Source organism: Lolium perenne, chromosome 1 (assembly GCF_019359855.2).
Source record: "Lolium perenne isolate Kyuss_39 chromosome 1, Kyuss_2.0, whole genome shotgun sequence".
Classification (NCBI taxonomy): domain Eukaryota; kingdom Viridiplantae; phylum Streptophyta; class Magnoliopsida; order Poales; family Poaceae; genus Lolium; species Lolium perenne.
This window is the reverse complement of record NC_067244.2, coordinates 2,878,452-2,904,601: the sequence shown is the minus strand read 5'-3', so window position 1 is coordinate 2,904,601 and position 26,150 is coordinate 2,878,452. Positions and strand designations below refer to the sequence as shown.

General features: G+C 45.3%; 1 protein-coding gene across 2 annotated transcripts; it reads right to left on the bottom strand.

The window, feature by feature from the left end:
• Window positions 1-19,012: 19,012 nt before the first annotated feature.
• LOC127341040 (mannose/glucose-specific lectin) lies at window positions 19,013-21,322 on the bottom strand. 2 transcript variants are annotated; one of them, XM_051366811.2, is made up of 4 exons: window positions 21,282-21,322; window positions 20,518-21,162; window positions 19,600-20,258; window positions 19,013-19,465 (listed from the first exon to the last, which is right to left on the bottom strand). In XM_051366811.2, exons 2-3 carry the CDS (start codon window positions 20,944-20,946, stop codon window positions 19,656-19,658), a joined length of 1,032 nt encoding a protein of 343 aa, XP_051222771.2. In that variant the 5' UTR covers window positions 20,947-21,162; window positions 21,282-21,322; the 3' UTR covers window positions 19,013-19,465; window positions 19,600-19,655. The 2 variants fall into 2 exon arrangements, with proteins under 2 accessions (XP_051222771.2, XP_071682983.1); XM_071826882.1 differs by lacking the exon at window positions 21,282-21,322 and having other exon boundaries at window positions 20,518-21,265.
• Window positions 21,323-26,150: the final 4,828 nt, after the last annotated feature.

Here is a 26,150-nt window from a genome sequence, read left to right as displayed (position 1 = left end):
TAGATATCCACAAGGTTTTCTAAGGTGTCCTTCTGGTTAATAGCTAAGAAATGTGCACTCTTGGTGAGTCTATCAATTATCAACCATATCATATCCTTCCTTTTACTGGTCATTGGTAAACCGGTAACGAAATCCATTCCAATCTCATCCCATTTCCATTCTCGAATATCCAAAGGTTTGAGTAGTCCGGCAGGACTCTGATGTTCTGCCTTCACCCTTTGGCATGTATGACATTTCGAGACATACTTTGCGATCTCCCTTTTCATGTTATTCCACCAGAACATCTCTTTAAGATCCATGTACATCTTGGTACTTCCCGGGTGTATGGAATAGGGTGTCTCATGAGCTTCCATGAGTATTATAGCTTTGATCTCCGAATCATCGGGTACACATATCCTCTTCTGAAAATATAAGGAATCAAAATCTCCAACATGAAATTCAGTTGGTTTCCCCTCTGATATTCTCTTAATTTCTTCCTGGATGAATGGATCATCCACTTGTTTCCGAATGATCTCATACTTCAAATCGGAATACATCTCATCCATGACCCTCATGGTTGCAATACTTTCTACAGTTTCCCCTTGGATTAACAAGATTTGAGCTTGTTCTAACTCTTTCCTGAGCTCCTTTGGAATCTCCCATTCCGTAGGTTGATTCTCTGTACTGTTCCTACTCAAGGCATCTGCTACCACATTGGCCTTGCCTGGTGTGTAGTTAATAGTTAACTCATAATCCTTGATTAATTCCAACCATCTCTTCTGCCTCATGTTTAACTCATTCTGAGTAAAGAAATATTTCAGACTTTTATGATCGGTGTATAACTCACACTTGGATCCATAGAGAAATTTTCTCCAACTCTTCAAAGCATAAACTACTGCTGCTAACTCCAAATCATGTACTGGATAGTTAAGTTCATGTGGTTTCAGTTGTCTGGATCCATATGCTATGACCTTACGATCCTGCATAAGAACACATCCAAGTCCATTCTTGGAAGCGTCACAGTAAACTGTGTAATCCTTGCCTGGTTCTGGAACTGCTAAGACTGGTGATGTGGTTAGTTTCTCCTTGAGGTTCTAGAGACTAGCTTCACACTCATCAGACCATACAAATGGAGTGTTTTTCTTCAATAACTTGGTCATTGGTCCTGCAATCTTAGAGAATCCTTCAATGAATCTTCGATAGTATGCTGCCATACCAAGGAATCCTCTGATTTCCTTAGCATTCTTAGGTGCTTTCCATTCTACTACTGATTGAACCTTGTTTGGGTTAACTGCTATTCCATCCTTACTTATAACATGTCCAAGAAATTCCACACTGTCCAACCAAAACTTGCACTTGCTAAACTTAGCATAGAGCTGATGTTCTCTTAATATCTGCAAAACTATCTTCAAATGCTTCGCATGTTCCTCTTTGTCCTTGGAATATATCGGAATATCATCGATGAAGACTATCACGAATTTGTCCAAGTACTTCATGAAGATCTTGTTCATCAGATTCATGAAAATTGCTGGTGCATTGGTCAATCCAAATGGTACAACCAAGTACTCATGGTGTCCATATCTAGAAACAAAGGTTGTTTTAGGAACATCTTCTTTCTTGATTTTAATTTGATGGTACCTTGATCTTAGATCTATCTTTGAAAAGACTCCTGCCCCTTGAACTTGGTCAAACAAGTCTTGGATTCTAGGTAATGGATACTTGTTCTTGATGGTCACATTATTAAGGTTTCTATAATCTCCGCACATCCTCTTTCCTCCATCTCTTTTATCCACAAATATAACGGGAGTTCCCTAGGGTGATACACTTTCTTGAATAAATCCTTTTTGTTCCAGCTCATCTATCTATGCTTTTAGTTCCAGTAATTCCTTCGGACCCATCTTATATGGTGGTTGAGCGATTGGTGTTGTGCCTGGAATCAGATCTATGGTGAACTCTATCTACCTATCCGGTGGCATTCCCGATAATTCCTTAGGAAACACATCTAGAAACTCATTTACCACGGGAATATCTTCCATTTTCACCTCTTTCAAGCTGTTTAACTCCAAACCTATCTCCAACTAAGTGTACTTATCTCCTTGGAATACTATTTGTCCACCCACAGAGTTGCGAAGTGCTACTATTTTCTCTCCACAGTTGATCACTGCGCCATTCTCTGTTAACCAATCCATCCCTAAAATGACTGATATGTCTTTCATAGGGATGATCAAAAGATCCGCGGAATACACGCAGTCACAGGTTGTAAGAACCTGTGCCTCCTTCACATGGGTTACTAAGATCGTTCCCCCCGCAGATAAAACAGTTATGGGGTACTCTAACTTTGAGCATTTAATTCCATATTGATCAACAAACTGTTGTGCAAAGAATAAAGTAGTTGCTCCAGTATCAAATAAGACTTTGTCGGGATGAGTAAGGATGCTGAGCGTACCTAAGACCGCTTGATCCGATTCTCTGGCTTGCTCCAAAGTAGTGAAGTTCAGCTTTCCATACGGCTTGCCCCGGTTGTTGTTGCGGTTGTTGAAATTGTTCCCACCTCCAGCTCGTCCTCCTCCAGAATTCTGCCCACTCCACGCCGCCTTATTCGGACAATCGGGTTTCATGTGTCCTTCTTGCCCACAACCATAACCTATGATTCTGGGTTTCTGACATTCCTTCTGCACATGTCCTCTTTGTCCACAGTTGTGGCAGATGATTTGACTCTTTGGATTTGGACTACCACGATTGAACTGATTCCCAGCAGGTCAAATTCGGGGTTTGAAACTGAGGTTGGGGTTTGGTTTGGTAACTGGGTACTTCCTTGGCTCGATACGAGCCCTCTTCCTTCTCTCCTCCTGAACTTGTTTGTAGTCATCCTCAAAGGTGATTGCTGCATCAATTAATTCTTGAAACTCCGCAGTCCTTGCTAACCGTAATTACATCTTCATGTAAGGATTCATACCCTTCATGAACCTTTTCTTCCTCTTCTCATCTGAATTCACTTCCTCTGGTGCATACCTGGATAGACTGTTAAACTCATGAACATATTTCATGATTGGTGAGTTGTTCTGCTGAAGCTCGTCAAATTCTCTCTTCTTTAACTCCACCACACTTTCCGGAACATGAGCATCCCGGAACTTCTTCTTAAACTCCTCCCAAGTGAAAACCTTCTCAGGTGGATGTACAGTTATGACATTCTCCCACTATGATACAGTTGGTCCTGATAATAGGTACGTGGCATACCAGATCTTTTCTTCATCATTGCATCCAACAGTCCTTAGCTTCCTCTCTGTATTAGTTAACCAGTCTTCTGCATCCATGGGTTCGGGGGCTGATGCGAAAGGTAAGGGTCTGGTATTCTGAAAGTCGGACAGAGTCACTCCTCTACCTTCAGTGCCTCTGTCATTGAGAACCTGAGCAAAGAAGTCTTGCATGTTCTTGTTTTGGCCCTCCTGATACCTCCTTCGGTCTTCTTCCATAGCTCTCATGTATTGCTGGAAGTCTGGATGCATCATAGGATGTGGTGGTTGTGGCATATTTTCATCTCTGGCTGCTGCGTCAGCTTCCTCTTTCTCTTTGGCCTCAGGCTCCCTCCGAGCTTCTTCACTTTCAACTAACGCCATCTCCCCATAGTCCTGTAACAAAGAGCGATACTCATAATTACGCCATGCAAATGTTTTCTGAGCTCAACTCAATGCCCAGAACTAGTCACACAATGAAATCAAGAAGCAAATCCAGAACAAACATATATCATGTATATACACTGTATATAACATAACATTACAACCAGTATTTTACATGTGGTATGTATAACCACTTATTACGGCTTTAAGCCCAAGCCAACGGAAGTTCAAAATACGACCTAGTACAATACCTAATATATTACGTTATACCAGTCGAAGATACTACTCGTCGTCGTCATTGGTCTCTGTGTACATTCCGGGAGTCCACCCGGTGCAACGGTTCGTCTTCCGAACGCTGTCCGGAACATAGGTTCTTCAAGTTGGAATATAATCTGAATCGGACGAAATGCCGAGACAGAGGTCTGTCATCCCAAAGTTACAGGAAAGTGATGCATATGAGTCCTCAGTAGGTTACACCACTTCTTCCTCCGCCGCATGCCCTGCGAACCATGGAGGATTCCTCTCAACTTGTCCCCTCATCTTCATCTTCTTCTTCTTCTTCTTCTTCACTCCCGAACTCTCTCCTGTCTCAAAGTGAGACTTGATCGGGCTCTCCATCTCCGAATCAATGAAAATTGGGTTCACCTCCCTTTCCCCAAGTCCATAATGATGGATTCGATACTGATTCATAGCGCCTCCTTCTTCCTCCGTGTCACACGGAATTGGTTCACTCTCATTTCCGAAAGGTTCTCCGAAGCGCCAACCAGTCGAATTCTCGATTGGGGACTCCGGATAAGATGGGTTCCATGAATCGTCTCCAACATACCCTGTGTCAAATGAGTTCGACACATAGGGATAATGTGGAACATAGTTTGGTGTAGGAGGAACTGGTTTAGGTACCTGGTCACTTAGGTCTATAAAGCTCCAAGTGGTGAAGTATGGTGTTGGGTGCTGGCTTTGTTCTCCGAGTTTCTTCATTTTGTTCTGGACTTTTTCAGGGTCCGTGAACTCCTCTAACATGTGTGTCACCTCTCCAACAATCTTGTTTTGAAGTAGGTATAGTGTAGTCAACGTGGACTTGCAGCTGTCCATGTGTTGTGCTGCCACTTCTGGGTGTTTCTGGGCCATCATCAAGTGGTTTAGAGTGGCGTCCTCACCTTCCTCAGCATGTGGAATGTGAGAATACTCGGTGCACAGAAAATCTTTGGTCTTATGCTCTCTAAGCTCCGTGATTGCCTGAAAAATCGCCATATGATACGCCGTACTGAGGGTTTTAGCTTCTCCGTAAGGCATAACTAGGCTCATTCCTAGTTTTTCAGGTAATTTCACTCCCACTCTGCACTTGGCCACTACTTCTCCATCGTAGTATATGGATTTCCTGACAGGAATCCGGTTTCACACCCAAGTTTAGACAACATCCCACGCAGGAGATCTGTCAGGTTCCCCTCATAATCACCAAGCCAGGTTGAACTGGTCTTGACCGTCCTCTTCGGATAAGTATTCGCCATTCTGGCTGTATACATGAGTAAAATATTATTAGTAATGATACATCATAATAGTCATAATAAAGAATTATCGCACTAAAATATATGACAATGTTATCCTCAAGTGAATAAACATCATATTTCTAGAGAATTCTTTACTATTCCTACTTGACTCCTATAGGTTTGTTCCCTTTACTAGGTTTTTCCAACCTAGGGTTGCAACATTTGCTCTAATACCAGCTGCGGTGACCCAGCATACCACTGCATTTTGTAGTATACAAGTCGTTGATATGATACTTATGAAGGGGCTTCTTCACAAGAATTACATCCCTCACAGTGGTACAACAGAAACATTGCAGGTCATAAACATCACATCTTATTATTACAAACCACATGTTCACAAACATCTCGGTATTCTCACAGGTCCGATGAGAACACCACTAATACTTAACTTGTTCTTGGTACTATTACAACTCCCAACTACTAAGATAGACATCATGAGAGCTCAGCAACTTATTTAGATAAGCCACTACGTTGCTCGGCTCAACTATGCCTACCGCATGACACTACTCCTCCGCCTCCACTTCATCGGTGCCGTAGACTATCCCATAATCCACTCCTTCGACACCTCCGGACAAGTCTGGCTCCTCGTAGACCAAGTCATATTCGCCTTCCGGTGCTCCGGTGCAGGCCTCCTCTTCGATCTCACAGTCTAGCAAGGGTTTAGAAGGAAAGTGAGTACAGGGGTACTCAACAAGTTCAAAAGAAAAGGTGTTTGATGCACTAGCTACGACCAAATGGGTCTCGTCTTGGTGGCATGGCCTGCATCTCGATCGACGGCGACGGCTTGGAGCGCGCGCGCGGCTTCTCTCTGTGCGATTTGGTACCGAGATTTGGTGCTGCGTGGCTAAGGGAACAAGGCGGAAGACCTTTGGTACCGGTTGGATCCACCAACCGGTACGAAAGACCTTTCGTACCGGTTGGTGAAGCCAACCGGTACCAAAGGTATTTTTTTGTTTTCTTTTTCTTTTCTTTTACTGTTTCTTTTCTATTTCTTTTTTCTTTTCTGTTTCTTTTTTCTTTTCTGTTTCTTTTTCTTTTCTTTTTCTTTTTCTTTTATGTTTCTTCTCTTTTCTATTTCTTTTTTTCTATTTCTTTTCTATTTCTTTTCTTTACTCCCGCCACGATGCCGTCCGTGCGGGAAAGTTTCCCGCCACGACGTCACGCGGGAAAGTTTCCCGCCACGACGCCGCGCGGGCAAGTTTCCCACCACGATGCCGCGCGGGAGAAAAAAGTGGGAAATAATGGGCGGAAATAAAATTTTATTACGATTGAACTCAAATTAAAGTACATAGCTCAACTGAAAATTAAGATACATGGCCATATTCGAATGTTGGAGTCATTCAGTCATAGTCGTGCCTAGCCCTACAAACGTTGCCACTGTAGTCATCGTAGTCGCCGATGTCGTCGTCGCTGGCATCGGGGTCGCGGTAGTCGAACCTCCGCGGGTGAGCACGCGTGGGCTGGGACTGAGGGTAGCGCAGGCGGGGGCCACGGTACGCCATGACGCTCTGGAGAGTCCGGCCGCGCCACCACAGCCGACGGCTGGCCTCGTTGAAGTTCGAACGAGGCGGGACATCCTCCTCGTGCCTGGCAAGCGCACTCTCACGCCGATTGATGAAGAAGCTGTCCCAAGTCGGGCTGTAGTCGGGATGCCACTGGGGATTCCTCCGCTGCTCTGGCGTGAGCTCGAAGTAGTAGTGGTTCGTGATGGCCATCTGGCGCGCCACACCTAGAGGGACAGGAGGGACCGGTACGCCTCCGACGCTCAGTAACCAGCCGGTAGGGACGCGGTAGCCCGGCGGGCAGGGGTAGTTCGATGCGCAAAGCGCCTCCGCCTCCCGGGGGGTTAGAGATACGATGGAAGCCATGGGAGAGAATGATGAGGTTTGCAGATATGAGTCTAGATGTGATATGTAAATGGAGGCCAAGCCTACATATATATATTGAAAAAATGGTGCGGGAAACTTTCATCCCGGGTGGGGGCTCAAACCGGGACAAAAGATGGGGGGTCTTATCTGAGGGAGGCTTATGTGGGAGGGCCTTATCTGGGGGTGGGTAACCTTTAGTACCGGCTGGTGGGTGCAACCGGGACTAAAGGTGGTTTTTGTGTCATCTAACAAAACTGTCGGTGGGATAAGGACGCATGGGTAACCTTTAGTACCGGCTGGTGGGTGCAACCGGGACTAAAGGTGGTTTTTGTGTCATCTAACAAAACTGTCGGTGGGATAAGGATGCGTGCGTAACCTTTAGTACCGGCTGGTGGGTGCAACCGGGACTAAAGCTGTCAGCAGGATAAGGACGCGTGGGTGGACGCACTGCTCGATGAGATAAAGCATGTAGCGCACGACGCCCTGTCGGAGGAAGAAGACAAAGTAGAAGCGGCGTCGTGCCTATAAAAGGAGCATCGATACTCCATGGCAAGCAGCTCAACAAGCCAACATGGATGGAGAGTTTCATCCCCATGGATGGAGGAAAGGGTTGGGAAATCTCCCGTGGCGGAACTTCTCGAAGATGCCCTTGGTGCACACGCCCTATGGCATCTTCGGAAGTTCCGCCTCGGAAAATATTTTCCTGCTAGCCCGTGAATGACTCCATCTCCTCTAACAGTGTTGGGGAAAGGGTTGGGAAATCTCCCGTGGCGGAACTTCTCGAATATGCCCTTGGTGCACACGCCCTATGGCATATTCGGAAGTTCCGCCTCGGAAATATTTTCCTGCTAGCCCGTGAAAGACTCCATCTCCTCTAACAGTGTTGGGGAAAGGGTTGGGAAGTCTCCCGTGGCGGAACTTCTCGAAGATGCCCTTGGTGCACACGCCCTATGGCATCTTCGGAAGTTCCGCCTCGGAAATATTTTCCTGCTAGCCCGTGAAAGACTCCATCTCCTCTAACAGTGTTGGGGAAAGGGTTGGAAAGTCTCCCGTGGCGGAACTTCTCGAAGATGCCCTTGGTGCACACGCCCTATGGCATCTTCGGAAGTTCCGCCTCGGAAAAATTTCCCTGCAAGCCCGTGAAAGCTACTTAACTAGTAAAACAAGCCAACCATCTCCATTGTTAATATCTTACTTACAGTAACATCATTACACAAAAGTGATTTCCATATTGAGATACACAAGTTATGATCCCTATCTAGTCTTCTGAGTTTTCTTCGTGTGTTTCCCTTTCTTCTGATTGCGACGCAACCATGGACAATCTTCATTATTTAACATGATGCTTGTGTCAGTTTTTACCTTGAAGGGTGGAATATCATCAAACTTATTATAATCTTCTGGCATGTCTGTCTTGTCCTCTACTCCCACGATGTTTCTTTTTCCTGAAAGAACTATGTGGCGCTTTGGCTCATCGTATGATGTGTCCTCTTGCCTTTCTTTTCTTTTTTTCGGTTTGGTAGAAATATCCTTCACATAAAAAACCTGAGCCACTTTACTGGCTAGGACGAATGGTTCGGTGTCGTACCCTAGATTCTTGAGATCCACTGTAGTCATTCCGTACTGCGGGTCCACCTGTACCCCGTCTTTCAGGTTGAACCATTTGCTACGGAACAAAGGGACCTTGAAATTAGGTCCATAGTCAAGTTCCCATATCTCCTCTATGTGCCCATAATATGTGACCTTCTTCCCATTGCCCTCTGCTGCATCAAAGCGGACACCACTGTTTTGGTTGGTGCTCTTTTTATCTTGGGCGAACGTGTAAAATGTATTCCCATTTATCTCGTACCCTTGAAAAGTCGATATAGTCGAAGATGGTTGTTTGGCCAACAAGTATAGTTGTTCTTCATCAGTGACATTCATGAGACGTGTTTGCAACCAACCGCCGAAAGTCTTCATGTGTTCTCCATCAATCCAATCTTCACGTTGCTCCGGGTATTCAAAGCGTAAGATATCCTTGTGTTCCACTATGTACGGAGCCACCAAGCTGGAATTATGTAGAACTGTGTAGTGTGCTTGAGTGAAAGAATGTCCGTCCATACACGTTGTTGCTTTCTTTCCCAGCGTGCCTTTTCCACGCAGTCTCCCCTCATAGCGCGATTCAGGAACACCGATCGGCTTAAGGTCAGGAATAAAGTCAACACAAAACTCAATGACCTCCTCTGTTCCATAGCCCTTGGAGATGCTTCCTTCTGGCCTAGCACGGTTATGAACGTGCTTCTTTAAGACTCCCATGAATCTCTCAAAGGGGAACATGTTGTGTAGAAATACAGGACCGAGAACGCCAATCTCTTCGACCAGGTGAACTAGGAGATGTGTCATAATATTGAAGAAGGATGGTGGGAACACCAACTCGAAGCTGACTAGACATTGCACCACATCCTTCTGTAAATTTTGTAGAGTTAGTGGATTGATCACCTTCTGAGAAATTGCATTGACGAACGCACATAGCTTCACAATGGGTACTCGAACATTTTCCAGCAGAAGCCCCCTCAATGCAACCAGAAGTAATTGTGTCATAATCACGTGGCAGTCATGAGACTTTAGGTTTTGAAACTTTTTCTCTGACATGTTTATTATTCCCTTTATATTCGACGAGAAGCCAGACGGGACCTTGATGCTACTCAGGACTTCAAAAAATATCTCCTTCTCTTCTTTGGTAAGAGCGTAGCTGGCAGGACCTTGATACTTCTCTGGATTCAGGTTCTTTCCTTCGTGGATACTTTGCTGGTCCTGCCGTGCATCCGGTGTATCTTTTGTCTTCCCATACACGCCCAAGAAGTTTAGCAGGTTCACGCAAAGATTTTTCGTCACGTGCATCACGTCGATTACAGAGTGAACCTCTAGGAATTTCCAGTAGGGTAGCTCCCAAAATATAGACTTCTTCTTCCACATGGGTACGTGTCCGTCAACATCATGCGGAACAGATTGTCCGCCAGGACCCTTTCCAAAGATCACTTTTAAATCCTTGACCATATCATATATAACATCCCCAGTAGGGCGGGTAGGCTTCGTTCGGTTATCTGCCTCACCTCTGAAATGCTTTCCTCTCTTTCTTACCTGATGTTGTTTTGGAAGAAATCGACGATGCCCCAGGTACACATTCTTGTTTCCCAAATATATATTGTCAGTCTCACCTAAACAGTGTGTGCATGCATTGTATCCCTTGTTTGACTGTCCTGAAATGTTACTAAGAGCAGGCCAATCATTGATGGTTACAAACAACAACGCTCGTAGGTTAAATTCCTTTTGTTCGTGCTCATCCCACACAGGCACACCTTCTTCACGCCAGAACTGTAAAAGTTCTTCAACCAATGGCCTCAGGTACACATCAATGTCGTTGCCGGGTTGCCTAGGGCCTTGGATGAGCACTGGCATCATAATGAACTTCCGCTTCATGCACAACCAAGGAGGAAGGTTATAGATACATAGAGTCACTGGCCAGGTGCTATGACTGGAGCTCTGTTCCCCGAAAGGATTAAAGCCATCTGTACTTAGACCAAATCTTAAGTTCCTTGCGTCATCTGAAAATGACTTGAACTCTCTGTCGATTTTTCTCCACTGCGACCCGTCAGCGGGGTGTCTCAGCATCACATCTTTCTTACGGTCCTCTTTGTGCCATCGCAACAACTTGGCATGCTCTTTATTTTGGAACAAACGTTTCAACCGTGGTATTATAGGAGCATACCATATCACCTTCGCAGGAACCCTCTTCCTGGGGGTGGACTCGCCCTCAACATCGCCAGGGTCATCTCGCCTGATCTTATACCTCAATGCACTACATACCGGGCATGCATTCAAATTCTCGTACTCCTCGCGGTAGAGGATGCAGTCATTGATGCATGCATGTATCTTCTGCACCTCTAATCCTAGAGGGCAGACAACTTTCTTTGCTTTGTACGTACTAGAGGGCAATACGTTCTCCCCTAGAAGCATCTTCTTTATTATTTTCAGCAACTTTTCAAATCCCTTGTCAGAAGTACCATTCTCTGCCTTCCATTGCAGCAATTCCAGCGTGGTACCCAGCTTTTTCTGGCCATCTTCGCAATTTGGGTACAACAGTTTGTTGTGATCCTCTAACATTTTCTCCAACTTCAACCTCTCATTTTCACTTCCGCAGTTTATCTTCGCATCAAGAATGGCCCGACCCAAATCGTCATCAGGGTCTTCAAAAAACGGCTCATCAAAAATGGGCTCATCTTTAGCTTCGTCTTCCCCCATTCAACTATCACCATCTTCAGTGAAAATATGATAGTTGTCACTATCCTCTTCTTCTTCGTTGTCTTCCAATATAACCTCTCTTTCTCCGTGCTTGGTCCAACAATTATAGCTGGACATGAAACCGTTCTCCAGCAGGTGGACGTGAAGGGTCTTTGAGGTAGAGTAATCCTTCATATTCTTACAGGAACTACATGGCCAATAGATGAAACCATTCGACCGCCTGTTTGCCTCAGCCACGTTGAGAAAATAATGCATGCCATTAATGAAGTCGGGATGGCACCGATCACCGTACATCCATTGTCGATTCATCTGCATTATATAAGTATATCAAAAATCATTAATTACACAACATCATGGATATATGAGTGACCAACTTAATTAATATTCAAGTTCATCACATAAAACTAAGTTTTTTTATAAAAAAGAAGAGGCTCACCGAGGTGGTACGGTGGCGGCTAGGGGACGACGCTGGCGATCGACGGCGGTGAGGACGGGGATGATACTAAAACCTACAAAACATACTTTAATTTGAGCTCAAATTGCATAAAAAAAAATCCCTAACTTAGGCATTTCATCGAACACCTTGCTAGCACTAGAAAAATAATACGAGTTAAACTAGCAAAGAAATGAGCTAAATTAGGAACGCCGGAAGAAAGGATGATATTGCTAACCCTTGGATAGATGGATGTCGTTAATCTTGTTAAAATGGTGGAGAAAAAATGAAGATTTGTTGGAGTGTGAGAGGTGCAAAATATTTAGAAATGTGAGAGAGAGAAGAGAAAATGAGAAAGGATCGGGGGGGGGGGGGGAGCTGTGATCATATAGAGGCACCCTTTAGTACCGGTTCTTTAGATGAACCGGTACCAAAGGTCCAGCCCTGGCCCCACCCGCGCCTGAAATTCGGGCTGAAGACACGAACCGGTACGAAAGCCCCTCACGAACCGGTACAGATGCTCCTCGCCCGCCTAGGCGCCCGAACCGGTATAAATGACCCCTTTAGTACCGGTTCGTAAGGGAACCGGTACTAAAGGCTTAGACGGTTGCCCCTTTTTCTACTAGTGAGAGCTCTACTTGATTTCCTTTGTACATGCCCCAATGCGGCCAAAACGTTGTTCATGGTAGCACTCCCGCACAGCACTGAAGCTATGCCGTTGTTGCTAATTATTCTGCACCCTGTAAAGCACACGAAAGATATTGTGCAATTTTCAATTACTGAGTGACCATTATCCTGCATCGGTAATGTCAGCTCTAGGACGGTTATAACATCCCAAGTGAGCTACCATCTTACCTTGCCATGTTTGTGCATCATCTTTGCATCATACATGTCATATCATGTCACCTTTTGGTTTTGTTAAAATTGCAATTTGGTTTTATTGCCACCTTTATTGTATGTGCTTGCTTTCTCTCTCTCTTGTTCCTCTCTCTCTTGCTACATCACTTGTGATGTTACAAGTAAAAGCCAAAGCCAAACCCTAATCCACCACTTGACCTAATTTTCAAACTTGGTCAAGCCAAAAATTTCAAACCCTAACCCCTCACTCATAATTCTATATTTTATAATTAAGCATGCAAATTAATTTTGGAATAAAATGTTGTTTTGTTTGTTACAAATAAAGTAACTATTTTTGAAAAACTATTTTTGAATCCTCCCTCTTTTGGTTCAATTAAAAACAGAATTGATATTTGAATTCAATTGGTTTTTAAAATAGAAAAGAGAGAAATAAAGGAAAAACAGAAAAAACCAATAAAACCTAACCCTACCGGCGCGGCCTACTTCTTTTTCCTGCTCGCTCGGCCCACCTCTCTCTCCTTCCCTCTCTCTCTTTCGGCCCAGCCCACCACACCGTACCACTTCGACGTTGTCGTCTCCCTCGCAGCGCGCACATGGCGTGGGGGAGCGACGCGCTCGCCGTGGTCCCTCGCCTCACGCGCTCCTCACCTGCTCCCCCTCCTCTCTTTTATTCCGCGCCCGAACCCTGGTGCCTAGCGCTCCTCTTCCTCTCCCTCGCGCCTCCGCCTCCTTTCCTCTCTCTCTTTTTCTCTTCGGCACCGAGCGCGCCGCCGCTGCTTCGCTGTCTCGCCGTCGACTCCGGCCACCTCAAGCTGAACCGAGACCACCTCCAGCTCTGCCTCGACGCCGCGGTTCTCCTGGCGCAAGCAATTGATCTGGGAAGCCCCGCGCGCGACGAAACCGTCCACGACACATCCGCCACGGCCGCTGGCGGATTTCTTCAATTCCGGCCACCATGGACCCCCTCTTGTTGATTTGAGCGCACCGGTGAGTTCCTGGCATCCTCCTCATCCTCCTAGACATCTCCTCCTTCTGCCTCGCTTCCTGCTTCGTCTTTTCACCGTGGTGACCGTCCGCCGCTCCGCAGTTCCTCGCCGCCGGCGACACTCCGGCGAGCTCCAGGACCGCGCACTGCCACCTCCTTGTCTGCCCCGACAATACGAACCAAACGCGCAGCTTTTCGCTTCCTAGAACACACGGTTTCACCATCAAGTTTCCATGCCTCACCGTCGGTGACCGCCGCTGCTGCGTGCGCAAGTTTCGCCATGGTGGCAAGCCACGTCGACGCCCGACCCCACCCGTCAGCGACAAGAGCTGGGTAACCCTCGGTGAGAAAAACCTAAACTAATGCAGATATGAAAACTTGCATCTAGCCCCTGCCGCTTTTGAAAAACAACCCGCAGCCCCTTCCTTTGTAGTTTTCACCGATAACCCCATGTCTCTGTTGCTTTTTAACCCGTAGTCCTGCCCCCTGTTTTAAAATTTATAATCAGGCCCTTTTCCCTTTTCTTTTTATTTTAATTTTTGTTTATTTCAGCACAATTTGAAACCTTTTGAATTTCAACTTTCAAAAGTCCAGTTCAAATAAATTTTATTTCCATGAGTATCAGAAAAATTCAAACTTTCCAACTATGAACTTTGTTTTAACTTTCACACAACTAAAATTTGACAAGTTTTAAAATTGAGTTTTAAATTATTAAAACTTGGAAAATTCATAATTAAACAACCTTAACTCAAATTTGACAAATTTTATATCAATTTGTATTAGAAAAATGTGAGGAATCGAAATCTTAACTTGTCATGCATCATAGACCATTGCTTCTGTTCTGCCAAATGGCAATTCAACTAAAACTAAATGTTATGTGAGGGCATTTCAATTTTTGCTTGTTTTTTTCAATTGCCCCACTTAATTTTGGCAAGCATGAACCCTCTTGCACTTCATCATGCATCATATGGCGCATTGCACAACCTTGTATTGATTTGCGCACTTTCTTCTTGTATGTGTGTTGGTTCTTCTCCAGTAGACACCGACACCGAGCAGTTCGAGCAGGAGTTCCTCTACATCACCTCTGAATATCGCGTTCGTGTTTTCTCTTCTGATCTGAGAGGCGAGCCCTCTCTCCTTCACATATTTTACAGTTTTACTCCCGTTGCTCTCTTGCTATCCATATGTTGCGTTCTGTTCGAGGCCCTGTCCTATTCCCCTTGTTACCCATATGCGCCGTGTTTCCCTTCCGATACCTATCAAGCTTCGTTTGTTGTTTGGCAAGCCTTGCGAGTCGTAGCGCGAGTATAGTGTTCTGTTGTTATCTCGATCTGTTATCGGGATATGTTGGGTTTGTTGGGAAGTCTCACTTGCTATATCTGTTGTTGGAGATAATCATGGCTTACCTTAATGTTAATATTAAAATGGATAAGCAGAGGCATCGGTGGGTCAGCTATATTTTGGTTTTACCACGGCTCAATTGTGTCCAATAATATATTAGGACGAGTTCTTGTTATCTGATCGAAGGCTGAGCACACTAACCACACGTGGGAGGTTTTAATGGCCCCCCTTGACCTATTACTAGAACTGCTTCCACTGTTTAAGTGCCACAACTAGTTCGTAATGTTTTGTTTTCTCCTAGGCGTGCAAGCTCTTGTTTCTTTGTGGTCAGATGATTTTACTTTTGGGGAAGCGATGTGTGCCTTGTAGCCCCATTGCCTCTTGTACGCTCATAGGTTGCAGCACGCATTGTTACGAGGTCATCCTCTAGTGGGCTCTGAACCTTCTTAGCCGTCCTCGCAATAGCTAGGTCCGCCTCAGAGATTCGGCTGGACTCTGATACGGGTTTAACTTAGTTAGGTGGCTTCTTGGACTTAGTCTGTGGTGAAGGGAGAGGTTGTGTTGTGAGGTTTCGGTGGCAAGTTTCCTCTAAACCCTTGCTTGTGGAGTCGAACATGCATGTATATGGGTACAGTAGTGCATCCCTGCAGGGTGACAATCTTTTGGAAAAGCCGTGTCCGCGGTTATGGATGACTTGGAGCTATTTAACTTAACCATAGAACAACATACACCTTATACTTGTTGCTAATAACTTGCTAATAAATTTGCCTAGTAAATAGCATTACTACAACTGATCTCTAATAAAACTTGTCAACCGCATGAGTGCCTGTACATTGCTTCTTCGCCTTGTGTGAAGGGGATACGTGTATTTAGCTAGGTTATGCTTGAGTAGTATCTAGTTGGTTCCTTATGCGCTCCCTTATCTTCTCTGCGTAGACGGAAGTTGTAGCGTGTCTCTATATGTTAGTTCAAACTTTACTGCCACTAAACTCCACCATATAGCCCGGCGAGCATAGCCAAGTTCTAGTCTCGCTGAGTACATGTGCCTTCGGTACTCACGCTCTGCTTTCTCCCTCTTTTGTCTTCCTTCCCCTTTTTGTCGGCAACCGTTGGCCCGATGTTGCAAGTTCGACAGGTTGCTAGTAGTCTCCAGGAGTTTTCCTTCATTGAGTTCACGGACGCCGACTTCGTCGAGTAGCGAGTGCGTTCCTAGGCAGCAGCCTGTGGCTTGTTGGTTATGGATCCGTCTGCTTTATCTTCTGGACTCTTAGTCCTATTTGGAGCTTGTCTGTACGTAGACGTTTGCTTCCGCTGATGTAATGATGTACTGTTGGACATGTGTCCATTGAGTGTCATTTGTACCTTGCTCTATTGAGCTTTTGCTATATCTTTTTCCATCTTTTGTGTCATAGTTGTGTATGATGTGATACATAACTCTGTATTACCACCCTTGTATCATGTGCACAGTGCGTGTACGTTGTGAAGTGCACAGGAAGGTGAAGCACTCAGGTCTAGGGCCAATCGTGAGCCCCATGATGTTTAGTTGCGCATGAGCGTGTCGAGATTCGTCTTGGCCTGCCGGTACTCCGGACTACATGGTGACTTCACGGTCCCTTGTAGTAACCTCATACGCAAGGATTCATCATGGCATGCGCGTTTTCTTGAGCGCTTACTCCTGGGGCTTACAACGGTCCAGTACAATTAACTCGGAATGCTACGAGATGGAAACCATGCTACAGTATGCAATGCTCCTACGGCACCTAACCAATCCAAATAGGAATTATAACTGCACAAGGTGAGCTGCGGACGACATGAGTGACCACGGCTGCAAAAAAATCCTGGAAAACTGAAGAACACAGGAAGTCAAGGAAAAACGAGAGAGGAGTCCGACAGGGGGAAATATTGCACCTGAAGCCTGGAACCTTTCTCATGCCCTTTCACTGCCGCGCTCCCTGCGCTCCAACTCACCGCCGCGGCTCTTCTAGAAACCACCACATCAGGTAATTGGGCTGTCAGAGCGATTAGTCGGTCAAACGATTAACACAGCCGATTAGAGGTATTCGACACGGTTAGGTCCCGCGTAGCGATTAATCAGCCTATTAATAGCTGATTCGTCTGATTTTTTGAACAGTGGAAAAAACTAAACAAATCAACAATGGAAACAATGAGATCTGGCCCCACTGGCCACTATCGCTGGCAGTGGCGAGCAACCCTCTAGCCATTAGATCCAGAACCGGCTTGGGGTAGCGGCCATAACCTCCCACTGCCCGCATTCGATGTGCGGAGCAAGCTTCCTGCCACCAGCTCCTAGTTAGGCCCCCGTGCATATCTAATAATTAATGTTGATATCGTCGTTGGCAAAAATCTGCCATATAAGATTTACCATGACGTGGTACAGAGTAAGTAAGAGAGAGAGAAAGCCTATATACACATGAACCAACAGCCCATGCATGCAAAAGCTCTCAAAGGTGGAAAGCGAGAGCACGCTTGTATATTTTATTATTTTCTATAGGACAAGTTAATGTATACTACTCTATTAGATTATTTGTACAATACATATGGACACTTTTACCCAGGTGCTAATTAACACACGAAACGCTAGACGACGATGACCACCTCTTGATTGATGCAAGTGGCTGTTTTGCTGAGCTTGTGATTATGGAGTCTAGACCCAATGTAGAAGCACAAACAGAAGCCCAAACAAACATGTCGAGAGGGATCTGTTTGAAACTTCTATGATGATATGTTATTTTTTGCAGAGAGGGATATGTCATTTTTTTGCAGAGACCTGGTGTACTCGGTATCATCATGATATTAATATATTACACTTTATCAAAATCAAAAAAACGATGATATGTTATTTCCTATTGCCACATCCCTTTAGCTACCCATCACTGTTGCTTAATCTACAGTATTTTTCCTACTTTTCCTCTCTAAATAAATGTAATTTATTTTACAAGGTACATGTGTCTATCATGAAAGCAAACTGTTTTATTGCCGTTCAAAGCACGGGAGATTTCACTCGGCAAAGAAGAAAAAAAAGAGGTAGAGAAACAGTATGCTAATAAAATTCCATTGTGCTACAATAGTTTGATATATATGTTACAACTGAAAGTAAATAAAATAAATGTTATGGTAATAAAATGTGCTAATTTCAGGAATTCCCTCGCAGGATGATTTTGATAAGTTGAATTAAAAAAATGTAAAAGAGGATGTATTTTATGGGGATCAGCATGTACGTGTTTAGCCAAACGGGTGGTATTTTTATTGCAAACCATGAGCATTACAGCCTTATTTGTTGTGTCGACCTACACTAATTATTGTTGTGTCGACCTACACTAAATAAACGGGAGGTAAAAAACATTGCAGCTAACAATGAACAAAGCAGCAGCCAAACAGCTATTGTTGTGTCGACCTACACTAATTATATGCCACGCATCGGCGGCAGCAAAGCACACATGAAAGCAAGCAAACCAGCAGCAGAAACAATCTCTCTTTCCGTCGTTTCAAAATAGCAGCAGAAGAAAAGCGGCGGTCGGCATGAAACCTCGTCCCGCACATGTCCTCCCCTCCATCTCCAGCCCCCTGCACGCGGCACGCCCGTGTTGCTCATCCATGTCTCTCCGAAGCCCATCGGCTGCTTCCCCTCCCCATCCCTGCAACTAACCACTCCTCCTCCATCGGCCCCTCTCTAGTGGACGTGGAGGCCACCAGCGACACGCGCATGGTGGAGGATTCTGTCACAGTGAGCATGGTCGAGGTGGAGACGGCCGGCGGCGCACGTGTCATGGAGGTGGAGGTCAACACGCATGGTGTATTTGGTATTGTCGCGGGAGCTTGCTTGCTTCCGTCGCGGATCTGGGCGCCTGGGCCGCCGCTTCTATCAGTCAGTCGGTCACGACCAAAGTGATTGCGGGTTGAATTCTGAATTTTTCAGGGGATGTTCGTAAAACTGCACGACGCGAGCATTCAGGTTTTATTAGTAGAGATCGTGGGCCCAAGGGTGCGAGCGAGCGACGTGAATCGGTTCTCAAGGGCGCGAGCGAGGGGACGACGTACCACGGTTGCATTGCAATTTAATAGTAAAGATTACACACTTACATGCATATATATAATCCCTTGACAGTATTTGATCCCATCATGCTTATTCATTACAAACATATGACACATATGTATAGCCAGCTAGCTAGCTCGCTGGCGTTTAACGTAGCATGCAGATCGAGTAGAGGTCTGCATTCTGGATGGGTAGAGTACGTAACTAGCTGCTAGCTCGATATATTATATGTTTACAAGTGATTGATTCATGGCTCGTTGGGCGCGAGGCCGACGTAGACGCCGAGGTCAACGTGGCTCTTCCCGGAGCGGCCGAAGAAGCCGACTACGGCGCCGTTGTGCTTGCCGTCTGGCAGCGGCATGCTAAAGGCATTGCCCCTATCGCTCCCGAACGGGCCGTAGTCACGCTGCTGGTTGGTGGTGAACTTGAGCGAGGTCATGCGGTTGTCGCCGGCAGTAGTGCCAGTGATCTTGTTCACATACTCGCCTTGCAGGTTTAGGTCAAACTGCATCACATCAACATGCATGCATGACGAGTTGTACTCAAATTAAAGTTGTCACAAGTGAGATAACTAAGTAGCTAGACGCGTGCAATCAATAGGTAGAAAGGAAATTAAGAATGAATTAACGTGGTACGTACGGTATGCTTCTCTCCCTTGATCGTGCCCCAGGGGCCAACATGGATGGACTGGCCAGTCAGGTCGACGTAGGTGAAGGAGAAGCCATCGATGCGCCCATCGATGGAATCGGTGATGTAGACGATGACGCTCTTAAGCTGCACCGGCGTGGTGATGTCCACGGTACGCCACCGGAGTCGCCCCACGGACCGACATTGACCGGCGAGCCTTTCATCACCGGCACGTATATACCGAGCGCCGTGAGGCGATCGTTGTCGGAGCGGCCAAAGAAGGCGACCACCTTGCCATTCCTGAGCGGCATGCTGAAGGTCGTGTGCTCCAACGGAGAGCCGACCTCGTACGTGTGCTGGTTGGTGACCAGTTTGAGCGATAATAGGGCGGAGTCATCGGCGGTGCCGCTCAGCTCGTAAAGGTACTCGCCGGGACCCATCTGTATGTTCGTGATGGTGCGTTCCGGGTCGGCATTGCCCCAGGGGCCGACGTGGATGGGCCCCCCGTTCTGGTCGATGTACACATAGGAGAAGCCACAAATGCCCCCCCCCCCCCCCAAGGCCTTGATGCTCCAGATGGTGATGCTCACCAGGGACTGGGGCATGCTGCCGATGGGGATGTCGCGAGGCTCTCCCCCCGGTGCACCCCATGGACCAACACTCACCGCGACCTGCATACAACATCCATGCATGCATGCATCACAAAATAAACAAGTCAGTTAATTACCACCATATTCTGACTCTACTTCAACATGCATGTATGCATTTCTGTGTATATACATAGCCTTACCGCCAATTTCTCGAGCTACTACGACAAAAAACTGAGTCTCAAGAGTGTGTGCGTGTGTTTGCCACTAGTAGAAAACAGGGCTACATGCGTGCAATCAACAGGTAGAAAGGAAATTAAGAATGAATTAATGTGGTACGTACGGTATACTTCTCTCCCTTGATCGTGCCCCAGGGGCCGACATGGATGGACTGGCTAGTCAGGTCGACGTAGGTGAAGGAGAAGCCATAGATGCGCCCATCGCTGGAATCGGTGCTATAGACGGTGACGCTCTTCAGCTGCACCGGCGTGGTGATGTCCACGGGTACGCCACCGGAGTCGCCCCACGGACCGACATTGACCGGTGAGCCTTTCATCACCGGCACATAGATACCGAGCGCCGTGAGGTGATCGTTGTGGGAGCGGCCAAAGAAGGCGACCACCTTGCCATTCCTGAGCGGCATGCTGAAGGTTGTGTGCTCCAACGGAGCGCCGACCTCGTACGTGTGCTGGTTGGTGACCAGTTTGAGCGATAATGGGGCGGAGTCATCAGCGGTGCCGCTCAGCTCGTAAAGGTACTCGGCGGGACCCATCTGGATGGTGTCTTCCGGGTCGGCATTGCCCCAGGGGACGACGTGGATGGGCCCCCCGTTCTGGTCGATGTACACATAGGAGAAGCCACAGATGCCCCTCCCCCAAGGCCTTGATGCTCCAGATGGTGATGCTTACAAGGGACTGGGCATGCTGCCGATGGGGATGTCGCGAGGCTCTCCCTCCGGTGCACCCCATGGACCAACACTCACCGCGACCTACATACAACATCCATGCATGCATGCATCACAAAATAAACAAGTCAGTTAATTACTGCCATATTCTGGCTCTACTCCAACATGCATGTATGCATTTCTGTGTATATACATAGCCTTACCGCCATATACATAGTCTGAAGAGTGTGTGCGTTTGTTTGCTAGTTGCGATGACCAAATGACCATGGAAGGCCACCTATTTATAGGGAGTCTGCTGCGCGCATACCTGCCATCCATTCGTCTCGATCGATCGAGCAACACTAAGAGAAGTTCGGACTCATAGTACCATTTGCCGCTGAGCAAACAATAAGTAAATATACATCGACGTATTGATACGTTCATCAAACGAAAAGTGAACAGACAAATAGATAAATACGTGTAGATCAGGTATGCATATACAAATTCGATATGTATCATTTTATATGCGCATCCAAATTTGGAGGTTCATCCAGCACTAACATGAATTAGTACTCTAGGGATTTTCATAACACTATATAAACCAGCATTAATCATGAAAAATCATCCGGCATCATGTTTCTCTAACTATAACCTAATGTTTTGATTTATCTATCTGATGTCGCACACACAAGGAAAAAAAGCATTTTTGATGGAGCATATATAAACATATTGTTGGCCTAATGGGGATATTTTTCTTTATATTGACTAACAAGAGTCTCTCCGGAAAATCATGTCTCCACTATATTGAATATATAATATGTGTGCATGCATATTTTTACATATAAAATTTTGAGATTATTGCGAAGCTCAACATAGGAAACATATTAAAAAATTCATTATCATTAACAAATCCAGGCACATTAACAAATTACATAGCCATATTTTATTGCCATGCTAAAAAAACAGGAAATATGCATCAATATCTATTAGAAATATAGCAATTGAAAATATAGCCGTAAGAAATATATTGTTAGTTACAAAATATGAATAAAATATAGGTGAGTAGGATATAGGGAGTGGGTTGGAGCTTGTCGAGAAATAGGGAGAGGCTATTTTAGAGTGGCTCCCTATATGGAAATATAGATAGCCAGGCTGGACACGCTCTACGGCAAATTGCCCGAGCAAACTAGCCGGGTCGGAATGATTCTAAATATTAATTATTTTTGGAAGCAATTAACAAATTTTAATCTTAATTTACATTTTCTCGGGCACAAAATAACACTTCATGTCGAGGCTACCTGGACAAGCAAAAATCAATAATTGAAAATTTAGGTCAAGCTCTCAGAAGGCAATTTCTGTCAGGCGCATTACTCTGATCACCAAATAAATTAGTTTGTTTGTTTGCCTTGTTTCGGTCAGAATACATATGAGTTCTTGGCCAACAAATATTCCCTGCACAATCGAATTTCTTACAAACAACTTTGATGTGAGTACATCCACGCTTGCTTTCATATGTTAATTGCTTCGACAATGACGTTGAAAGGTGCAAGTTTATGTATTCATTAACTAGTCAGATGCTAGTTGGCATGTCGAGGCTACCTGGACAAGAAAAAAATCAATAATTGAAAATTTAGGTGTAGCTCTCAGAAGACAACTTCTGTTAGGTGCATTACTCAGATCACCAACTAAATTGGTTTGCCTGTTTGCGTTCTTTCGGTGTGAATACGTATGACTTCTTGGACAACAAATCTTCCCTCCACAATCGAATTTCTTACAAACAACTGTGATGTGATTAAGTTCGCGCTTTCTTTCATCTGTTAATTGCTTGGATCTCGCTGACATTGAATGGTACAAGTTTATGTATTCATTCATTAGTTAGGGTACGGTTGGTAGACATGTTTGTGGTTCAATAAAGCACACCATGAGTAGCATCAATGTCATCTCTTGTCCTTCCTCAATGGTTTCCACGACGAGCGCGCCCACCTTGCTAACATCAACCAAGCGTACATCATCCTGGTGACGTAGGAAGATGATGGCTTCTGCCCAACGCTTTGCAAGGAGAAGAAAAAATTCGACTGAGGATCCGAATCAAAATATCCACAGAAATTTGTAAAACCTAAGAACAAGGCCATGGGAATGCATCTGACTCATTTTTAGACCTCCAATTAATTGGAATAGTACAAGCACCATGATCAATCCAGCAGTAGCTAGCTTGATAGGTGACACGGGAATGCATCCAACACATTTTTCGACCACCAATTAATTGGAGTTGTACAAGCACCACGATCAATCCAGCAGTAGCTTGATAGGTGGCGATGGGAACGCATCTGACTCATTTTGAGATCACCAATTATTTGTCTTTGTATGGCATGCAGAATGAATGCTGCCATCCGCTGAGCCACTCTCTAGACATGGTTTCTAGCTCTTCAGATATAGTTACTTGGTCTCTTAATACAAGATTTCCATTATCAAGAAGCACGGCAATGGCAGAGTTAGAAGTGGTTACCGTATACTCTGAGATAAAAAGGAGAGAGGCAAGCATGCCATACTCTGATACGCAAATTGATGATGAATAACAATCGAAATTCGATTCCGAATAAGGTTGCCAAACCAGCATATAATTAGGATTACGGTACGGTGTGAGCACTTGAAACCCAACTTGAAGACGGCATTGTTTGAGTGTAGAGAATTACGGTCGGGTGTGATACCAGTCGCTATAGAGAAGTCAGACAAGAGAGTGGTTGGTTTTTTAGATTTGATTTGGCGAAAAAATACATTTTCATTAATTCGAAACAGAGGATGCAACGGTTGAAGAACCTGAACCGCTCTCCCGGATAATCATCAATCTCTCTTCTAGAGGTGGAAGAAGTTTCGATCAACGTACAAGGTTTGCCTTCTATTGAGATGGTGGGGTCTGAATTGCGTTTTGGAATTGTGAGTAAGTGACGTTTTGGGTGAACTCACATGTCTCCTAATTAATTCACCACGATAGGAAAATAGAGAGAGCACAAGACTTTTAAAGATCTTTTCTAATAATTCACATGCATTCTATTTGCTAGAACAGTCCAATCACCCACCTCTATGTAAGATTTCCTTCTCCTTCTTTAATGGGCTAATAACTCCTTGATATTATTTCCTATAGTTTTCCGGTTCTGTGTCATATTCATGGGTTTCAACAATCATACGAACCAAAAGAAACAAATTAGAAAATACGGAGGCTGCAGGGAGATCGGACGCAATTTGTTAATTAATTAAAAGTGTTTTTGCGATGGAAATAATTTACTAAAAGTTACTACGTAGGAGTGCCAACTTAACACCTCGGTTAATTTGTATCCTTATAACATGTCACTTTCCCTTGTTTAATTTATTGGTCCTTGGCAAACAACTGACTGGGACATTCAGATTTGTTTCCAAATTGATGATATCAACGCCAGCTCTGTCGTTTCCTTTGACCTCATACATGTATGTGGTCTGTTGGTAAACATGCGCCTTTGTGGGACTCGGTTGTGTACTTTATCATTCTTTGTACCGTTGTAACGTGAGAATTGTACATGTATTTTTTTTATAAAGGGCGCTTTATTAAATTTAAAAGTTCGCATCAAGGCAAATCCAAAAGAGTTCACACCCGGCCTCTACATAGCTAGGACGCATATAGCCGCATAACAAAAAAAACCAAAAAGACTACCATAATACTTGTAAATGGAAGCCTCGTAGAATGCCTATGGTGATGGCAGTGGAGGGCCGATCCGTACACTAAGCCGCCACCCATATTGAGAAAAAATATCCCTCGCCACCGTTTCCAATCGTGTGACATCTGTAAACAGGTCTCTGTTCTCGAACCGGTGTAGAGATGATCACAAATGGAGCAATTTGGTACACCGATAAATGACCTGCAAACGCGAAGAATTGTAATCATTAAAAACCATATCATTCCTACATAGCCAGAACGACCATAATACGGCAACTTGTATCCCACCTAATTAGAATCATATACTTGTGATCTACTCCACGCAACCACTTGCCAAAGTTGTTTGCAACACTATGTGGTGGATACAAGTTAGAAGTGTTTGACATGAAAAATAATATAAATGAACAATTATTATCTCTCTACACGCCAGGGAAAATAAATATGCGGGCGTGCCAGTGTACCTAATTACACAATTAAAATATGGGGAAATGTGCATTTTATTAATCTCTCAGTGGAGAAACAAAAAGTACATGATCCCTTTATATATAATCTCCATGGCATGTTAGCGCAGCCGATATAACTTGGGCGATTGTGTGTTCTCGTTCACGGGGCCAAGGTCGCGAACCACCTCCGATTAAGCTGCCGCAATGGTCGTCGTCTTCAAGTCTCTTCTTCTCCATGCGCTTGGTGTAGATGATGGTGATTTGATGGTGAAGTGAAAGGAGTGGTACATTCGTCGCCCGGCGATGCTTAGCCGTATTCCTCCGGTTTGTCTAGATCTTGGCTTGTGTGGATGTCCACCTGAGCCGGCGATGAACACAGGCGCACTGTTGTCAGCCACCCTCGGCGTCGGCGTCGGTTCGTGATGGGCATGGTGACGACGATGACGTCCACCTAGCTGCCCTTGGCATCGGCGTTGATGGAAGACAACGCGGATCCTTTGACATGCATAAGAAGGAGGTCTCGGTGGTGACCACAATGACGACACCAGTGGAGCTGGCGTGGTACGTGTCCGACACGTCGTCCGCTGCGTGTATCTGCCGCCATTTACATGCTCGACGCATCGTCCATTTACCTGCTCGGCGCGTCGTCTGTTGCGTCACGTCTCTTCCGTGTGTCTTCTCCTTTTTCAAGCTGCTAGCTGCTTGGTCCCTTTTATAGACGAGTGCTGCATTGGATATGGATAGCTACGGGCGGCGTCGCCAAGTTGTTGAGCCGTTCCTGCTTTTACGGTCCGGCTCGAGATGTATTTATCTTATCTTCTCGCGACGATGGTTCATCTGACTGTGGATTTCCCTAATGAATGTGGACATCAAACGATTATCGGACGGCCGGCACGACACCAAGAGTCATGTTCATGTGTTTTGCAAGTTGACCCCTTGAAAACCTGAAATAAACTCGGTGC